Source organism: Macaca fascicularis, chromosome 5 (assembly GCF_037993035.2).
Source record: "Macaca fascicularis isolate 582-1 chromosome 5, T2T-MFA8v1.1".
Classification (NCBI taxonomy): domain Eukaryota; kingdom Metazoa; phylum Chordata; class Mammalia; order Primates; family Cercopithecidae; genus Macaca; species Macaca fascicularis.
The window spans coordinates 147156421-147164316 of record NC_088379.1 but is presented as its reverse complement, the minus strand read 5'-3'; the positions used below and the strand labels follow the sequence as shown (position 1 = coordinate 147164316).

General features: G+C 34.6%; 1 protein-coding gene across 3 annotated transcripts in view; it reads left to right on the top strand.

Annotated features, from left to right (window-relative positions):
* Positions 1 to 206, top strand: part of INPP4B (inositol polyphosphate-4-phosphatase type II B) — an 822790-nt gene extending 822584 nt beyond the window's left edge. For all 3 annotated transcript variants that reach the window (XM_005555983.5, XM_045391863.3, XM_065545524.2), the window contains one exon: positions 26 to 206. In XM_005555983.5, the coding sequence (XP_005556040.1) occupies positions 26 to 158 (133 nt within the window). In that variant the 3' untranslated portion in view covers positions 159 to 206. The remainder of the gene's footprint in view (positions 1 to 25) is intronic.
* Positions 207 to 7896: the final 7690 nt, after the last annotated feature.

Here is a 7896-nt window from a genome sequence, read left to right as displayed (position 1 = left end):
GTTGTACTTTTTCCCCTTTCACCAGAGAAGGATGCCGCATAGAGAATGTACTGAAGAATATCAAATGCAGAAAGTATGCTTTCAACATGCTACAGCTGATGGCTTTCCCCAAGTACTACAGACCTCCAGAGGGGACTTATGGAAAAGCTGACACCTAAGTTTACCAACATGTTAATAAACAGGAACACAAATACGTTTCAGTTGGATAATCTTCACCTTGGTCTTTTTTGTTTGTTTTTATTGTCATGAATTTGTGGTTGGGGAGATGATCACAGATGTTTGCCAAAATCTAGGAACTACTTGAATTCATTGTCAGCATATTACTCTGAAAGAAATCCATTTAAAAAAATCTTACATGACTCAGTACTGTCATTTCTAGTTCTAAGTTTCTATGTGCTGAGCCTAGCTGATTGTGATTGGTTCACAAAGTATAAATTTCATTCATGAGTATTTAAATGTTTCTGAGGAAACATGGATCATTTCAGTAGGACTTGGGGTGATTCAGAGAGCACTACTGTCCATCCAAATGAAGAGAGGAGAGGGGGAAAAGGAGCAGAGTTTTTTTGTGATACAACTTAATAACCTATGAGAACATAGTCAACCTGAGAATCAATATAAGGGATTAAAAGAAAACGTGTAGCCACTCAATTAGGTAGAGTTAACTCATGATCTGGAATACTGAGGCAGTTTGCAGGTATGTTCCACAATGATCTCTATCATCCAGTCAAGGTGTGACTCTTCCTCTTCAACAGGCATATGCATGAAGTGAGTAAAGCAGTCAACAGACCTTTCAAAACCATGGCATCTTTTCAGAACTCTGACTTGGGTTGTGTGATCTAGCTGTGAATGTAGCAATATAGAACGTTTAATAGAATGATAGGCAAAACACTGCAATGATCTAAAATTGCAAAGAAAATAAAAATGAACATTTTGATACCCAAAATGAAAATCCCCATCAGCCTGAACTTTATGTTGTGAAGTTCATGAATGTCAGTGAGGTGTCTCTGAGATGTTTTTTAGCAGTCATCTCAGTATAAGCATGCAGTTATGGCATAGATTTGTATATGTTAATAAGCCTTTAAAACATATGCAACCACAACAAATGATAAAGTAAAACAATTATTTTCTGTTACCCTGAATTTCAAACTTGCCCTTACTCAGTAAAATAACAACATTTATAAGTTTTCCAAAATCCCAAAGTAGAGGTTTCCTTAAAAATCTTCTTGTACAATACCAGTATTCAAAAATGGGTAAGGTTAATCACCCCCAATCACCCAGCAAAAGAGTTGCAAAATCAGAGTTACAACCTCTTCTTACTTTTGTAGCCTGTGGCTTGTCCCTTCTCCAAATTGCTATGCTAAATATGCATGAAAATTAAGGGAGAATGCTAGTTAGTTAAAAAGAAATTAGGATTTATCACTGGAATTGAAACTAAGAGTACAAAAGTCTGAATGAATGAAACTTTTTTTCTACAAATTTTACGAATTTATTCTTGTTCCTTTCTCATTAGAAGAACATGCTATCCAAAGCATAAATCTCCCTTGAAAATAACAGAGGCTCATTAAGCCCTCTCTTAGCTATGATCAATGGATAATATTATGCTTTCCATACCGAATGTGATAGCTCCTTGCCTAATATTCCTGTTGAAATAAGGATTCCAAACACATTTCTAGTCCCAGGTTAAGATTTTCAAATTACTACAAATTTTAGGTAAGCATTTGGAGTTTTTTACACTAGAATTATCAATTTTTTATTTTAGCTAATTACCTGTGGGCATTATACTTGAGGCAGTTACGAAACTACTTACAGCCTTTTTAATGAAAATGTGCTGTGTACTTTGAATCCATTCATAGACAAAATTACCTTGATGTTCTCTTAACTCATTCTTTATTTTAGTGATTAAATACGACCTTTGAGTTGTTCAATATCATTTGAAAATGGTAGGATTTGTGGTTATTTTCATGCCCCACTGGATTTAAGATAAAGAGGCTGGGATGACAGAGGCCTCCTCCAATATCTATGAAGCCTCATTCAGCATATCAAATGGTAATCTGAGTTCCAAGAAACCTTAAGTAATTTGTCAACCTGTAAATACTCTTATAAACAATAATTTTTATTTGTAGTTTTAAAAAATGAAACCACTTGACTCAAATATAGAAAAATATTAACTAGAAAGCCAACAGCAGGGGTTTCTATTTTTAAAAGACATTTCAAGGATTTCCTATAATCCCAGCACTTTAGGAGGCCAAGACGGATGGATCACCTGAGGTCAGGAATTCGAGATCAGCCTGACAAACACGGTGAAACCCCATCTCTACTAAAAATACAAAAATTAGCTGGCTGTGGTGGTACACACCTGTAATCCCAGCTACTCGGGAGGCTGAGGCAAGAGAATCGTTTGAACCCAGGAGGTGAGGTTGCAGTGAGCTGAGATCACACCATTGCATCCAGCCTGTGTGACAAGAGTGAAACTCCATCTCTAAATAAGTAAATAAATAAATAATATAGAAGCCTCAAATTATAGTGCTTACTGTAATACAAATGCTTTATGAATTTTCATTCATTAGCATAGTCATCTGCATTTCCTTATAGAAAGCCTATACTGGTGTAAACTTCTAAAAGTGGATTTCATCAAGAAAATGTATTTCATAGAGACAACAATATTGCTTTTTTCCTGAGAGACAGTTCAAAAATTCTTGAACAACTACTTCACTATTTCTTAAGTTATTAAGGCTAAATCAAAGAGCAAATGTTAAAAAAAAAAAAAAAAAGCGTTTAAATCTCTCTTGAACGAACACAGCCACAGGCATGCTATTCTATCTACATTTTCACTTAAAAGATACACCAGCAGACCTATTTTAGGAGGTCATATTGAGCCGAAAAATGAACTGAGCAAATGACATTTCCAAACTCTTTTTTTGCTCAAAAATAATATGTTCCCCTTTGATATTAAATGCAGATATCAATTCTGGATTAGTTATTTACTGAGCCCTAGGAAAAACATATTTAAAGACAAGGAAACCATTCATTTACATTTCATATCATTGCTTTTTTCTTTTAAGTATTGCCTTGAGGTTTGTCTATACTCTGCCAAAACAATCCCTGAACATAGTTTGGTCAGCCTCATAATTCAATGAGTCAAGAAACCATTTGATCCAGGTGATAAACTGTACTAAATAACAAACTGCCCAATCAGGGCAGAGCTCCACAGACCCAGCCTCCAGCCCTTATTTTATAAGACTAACCCCTCTTCTGAAAAACTCTGAAGGCTTAAAAGCTAGCATTTGGATAGAGGATACTTCCTTTTTATCCTTCAACTATGTATGGCATTTTACATAAAATAAGAGGTAAAAAAGCAAAGAGAAACTGATTTGTATAAAGTAATGCCTTTCTTCCCAAGCAAATCAAACGTCTCCCTATGTAAAAGTTGATAGTGTACCAAGAGACACACTACCACTGGTGGGCTGGAACTAGCTCGTTCTGATGCATAAAAGTTGGTAAAGTATCCAAAATTTTGTAAGCTAGTTGTTAAATGTAACCATTATAAAATATGAAATTATAAAACACAATGGAATACATTGAAAACAAAGGTAATAATCAAAACATACCACTTCCCAATTATTTTACTACCTTATACTATTTATCAGGACTCTTGAGTCTGTTTAGGTCTATTGCATCTTTACAGTGAAAACAGAATACAATATTGTGCTACTATGGGTCTCTTCCTGACTGCAGATTCTTAACATGGTGTTAGTAGCTTGAAACTGTCCACAGTGGGAGTATTTACACCATAGAAACTGGCAAATGCTATGAACTAGCAATTTTAATTCCTGGAAAGGCAGTTGTTGAGCATTTACCGGCACACAATGAATGCCTTCATCTATTTTTTTTTCATTAGGAAATAAATTATGACAGGCAGTATAAAATTATTAAAATGGTATCAAATGCAATCCCTTATCTTCAGATGGCTATAATTTTGTTTTGGTTTTTACCTTCTTTAAAGACTCCTGTTAGGTTAAAAGTCATATTTGATGACTATATTCATAATTAAATTATTAAATCACATTTTCTCTTGATAATGCTTTGCAGGAGAATTCTTAGCAATTCAACTGTAGTCTAAGCAATAACTCAGGGCTAAATTCAGGGAAATGTTAGCCCAATCAGATATCACTAACAATGTACTTCACCATCTATTTTGGAGTTTATAATTTTGGCATTTGCTGAAAGTAGGAAAAACAGTAACATATTACTGTGCCCAGATTCTAATAAATGTAGCTCAATTGAAACCTAAACTGTTACGTTAAATAAATTACACTCTGGCACTATGCTAAATCACCACAGATATTTTAGGTGTTTAATTTCCAAGCAGGATGGTGTATCATTTGTTTGGTTCAATATACGAGGCACCATTTGTAGTCTTTTAGGAAATAAATTAACTTTTATCACAGATTTAGGAAACTTGTCTAAAAAAACTGTGATCATCAGTTACAGAGGGAAGGAAACATATTGAACACAAGGCATCATAGTAGCTGGAGGCCTTAAAAATTATGCACGACTAAAAAGAATGATTTGGTGAGAGATATGTAGCTGATTGACAATTTTAGTGTGAATTCACATTCATTTAACCCAGCAGCAATCTACATAAGCTATGCTTTTTCCCCCCATATTTATGTTTCTTAGCTTATAAAGTCCCAATATATTATCTTTTGTTGCTTTGGCAGTTTTAAGTTAGAGCTCTGCATTCACAGAGATGCCACCTATAGCAAAAACTATCTTTAAGAATGGGAAACCAAAATGAATGTTTTATATAAAATATTGCAAGCTATTAGGTGTAGAGTTAATGTATGGAAATTTGCATTTGTTTTTCTGAATCATGGTGCACACTGATCACTCACTGAATTTTATTTCTAAGCAAATAAGAGAGTCAAACATTTCTAAAAGGAACATATTATGTTTTGCTATTAATAACAAGGAGATAGGAAAAATAGTAAGGTAACATAAGCCAAAAAAAAAAAAATGTAATGAAATTAGCTGCCCTGAGTTGGAATTTTTACAGAATGCATGCATACTTAGAATTTTAAATTTTTAAAAGATTTGCAACTGAGTATGGTACCCAGAGAGAGTGAGTATCAAGGGAAAGAAGACCTAATACAAGTGATGTTGCCTGATAAATCACATCTTGCCAAAAAGTATATAATTTTTAGTAAATACAGTTCTTTAGGAAGAAAAAAAAATGTTGCCCTTTCACACTCACAATGTAAATACATTGATAATATTCCTTAAATCATCTAAATTACTGCCAGGTCATGAAAGGACATGATCAATGATGACCTACTACACTGACAGGCAACATTGACTCAAATTTTGGCAAGATTGCTATGTTATCTAGATAATTCTTGTGATGTTTTTATGTCACTATCAACATTAAAAACATTTTATGTTAAACTATGAAACTTTCAAAAGTTTGACTGCATATAACTGTATGGGCACTCTCATTTCACTGCGTACATACAATACTTTGTATACACAGACTTCTCATGTGAATATTATTTTATTTAACCTAACATTGAACTTTTAGATTTTTGTGGTACTCATCTGAAAGGTTGGCATTTGTTTTCTTTTTATGTTACATATATATTTTAGATGAACCAATAACGTGTATTCCTAGAAAATAGGAATTTTTTCTAGGCACAAATAGATTGATCATTTTATATTGGCATTTAAGACATGTCATTTTTGTTTTATTGTTCTGTGTATACCATATTCATTGTACACTGTGTGTATATTTTTGTTTAAATAAATGTGATTTTTATTTTTTATGTTTCTGTCTTTTTCTCCCTATTATACATTGTTTTCATTTTCATCACGACGGATATGTTTAAGCTTTAATTAAAATATTAGAAATGTAGCATAAACAATAATCCAATTCCCAGTTAATTTTCTACTGGGCTGCAATTAACAATGAAAAGTTTTCATTGATGCTAGGTTAATCTAATTTTCACCAGTGGAATTTACTTTTCAGGATGACTATTCCATGGAAGCAAGATTAACCACAGTTTGCCCAGGCATGGTGGCTTACGCCTGTAATCCCAGCCCTTTGGGAGGCCGAGGCAGGCAGATTACTTGAGGCCAGGAGTTCAGGACCAGCCTGGCCAACACAGCGAAACCCCGTCTCTACTAAAAATAAAAATAAAAAAATGGCTGGGCGTTGTGACATGCGCCTGTAATCCCAGCTACTTGGGAGGCTGAGGCAGGAGAATCACTTAAACCTGGAAAACAGAGGTTGCAGCAAGCCAAGATCGTGCCACCGCACTTCAGCCTGGGTGACAAAGCAAGACTTCGTCTCAAAATAAATAAATAAATAAATATAAATAATAATAACCAGTTTTAAGAAGGTTCAGAACCAGGTGTTAATGCTTTAACATGGAGCAAATCATTAATCTTTGTTGCCAAGATTATGTGTAGTGTCATTTAAACACACCAAGAAAATTTTTTCTTAGACTATTTAGGTCTAATCATTTATAATTTGTTATAGCAATTGATAGTGGGAGGCACATTCCAAAGAGTTTTAATTAGATCATGTTACAGAGGAATTAACCAAATGGGACTCCTGTTTGCATGCAATGAAAGAATGAATTTTTGCCACCTAGAGATTTTCAAAAACATATCTGATCCTGCAGCAAGAAATACTCCTTTTCTGTAATGTCTTCATCAGTAAATGTTAATATAACATGTTTTTCTATAGCTGAGCAGCAATAATGCTGAAGGTAGCTCCTTGGTGAAACAATGCATACTAAATTCTAGCAAAATTCTGCCTGCTATGAAACCAGAAGAGGAGCCTGAATGAAGTAGTAGTACTCTTAAACATCCATATGAAGATTCCTGTGTTTTAAGGGAATGACATCCCACTCAAAATCAGAGTACAACAAAGGACTCAGAAAATTTGTCCCAAGGCTTTATTTTGGACCAGAGAGTAGAATCAGGAGAGCAGGTAGATGTGGCTGGAGTTTGTCAATCTAGAGTCTATTTTCAGCCAAAGCGGCCACGTGGGTATGACTGTAACTCTATAACTGCATGGAACGACACACACTCAGTTCTGTTCTCTCAGTGGTTTTGATGCATAACAGGAATCAGGAACCTAAGTCTTTTAATAAACTTTAAGTTCAAAGAGAAGGCAATGGGAAAAATCACATTTGGGTAGAACGCTGGGAATGTGGTATTCAACTGTTAAAAGCTATCTTCTGTCTCTTAATTCAGATGACTTGATTTTCACCTTAGCCTTCAAATAAATACAGTATTAATACTTCTATTCATATTAACAGAATTAAATAACAGTGAAAATACTGACCTGCCTTTTGCCTAGTATGATGGTTTCTCTCTTCTTAGACCAGTTGACCATAGACTACCATCTCCTTTATAATTCACCTCCTTTGACTTTGAGTATGATACACGCTTCCAACACTCTCTAGTCTCAGCTACCACTTCTGCTTCCTTTCCCTATTTCTTGAATTTAGAAATTGCCCCAAAATCTAGACTTGATATTCTTTGTTCAGTTAATATTCTTTCTTGAGGTCTACAGCTGTTATTTCTAAGGCGAATACTCCAGCACAGGGCTAAAGAATGTCAGCTTTTAAGTTAGAATGCCTGGTTACAAACCTTGGTTCCCACACTGATTAGGTGTGGATCTATGTCAAGTTACTTAATGTTTCTATATTTTCACATTCTTATCTATAAAGTCGGTGTAGCAATAATATGAATTACTATTCTTGTTGAAACATGAGAAAATGTGTGTATAGCCCTTTGCGCAATGACCATTGTGCTGCGTCTTCTCTGCCAGCACTCAGCATCTTTTCCAATTATATTTTATGTCCCTGGAGTACCCCCACTTAAAAGAGA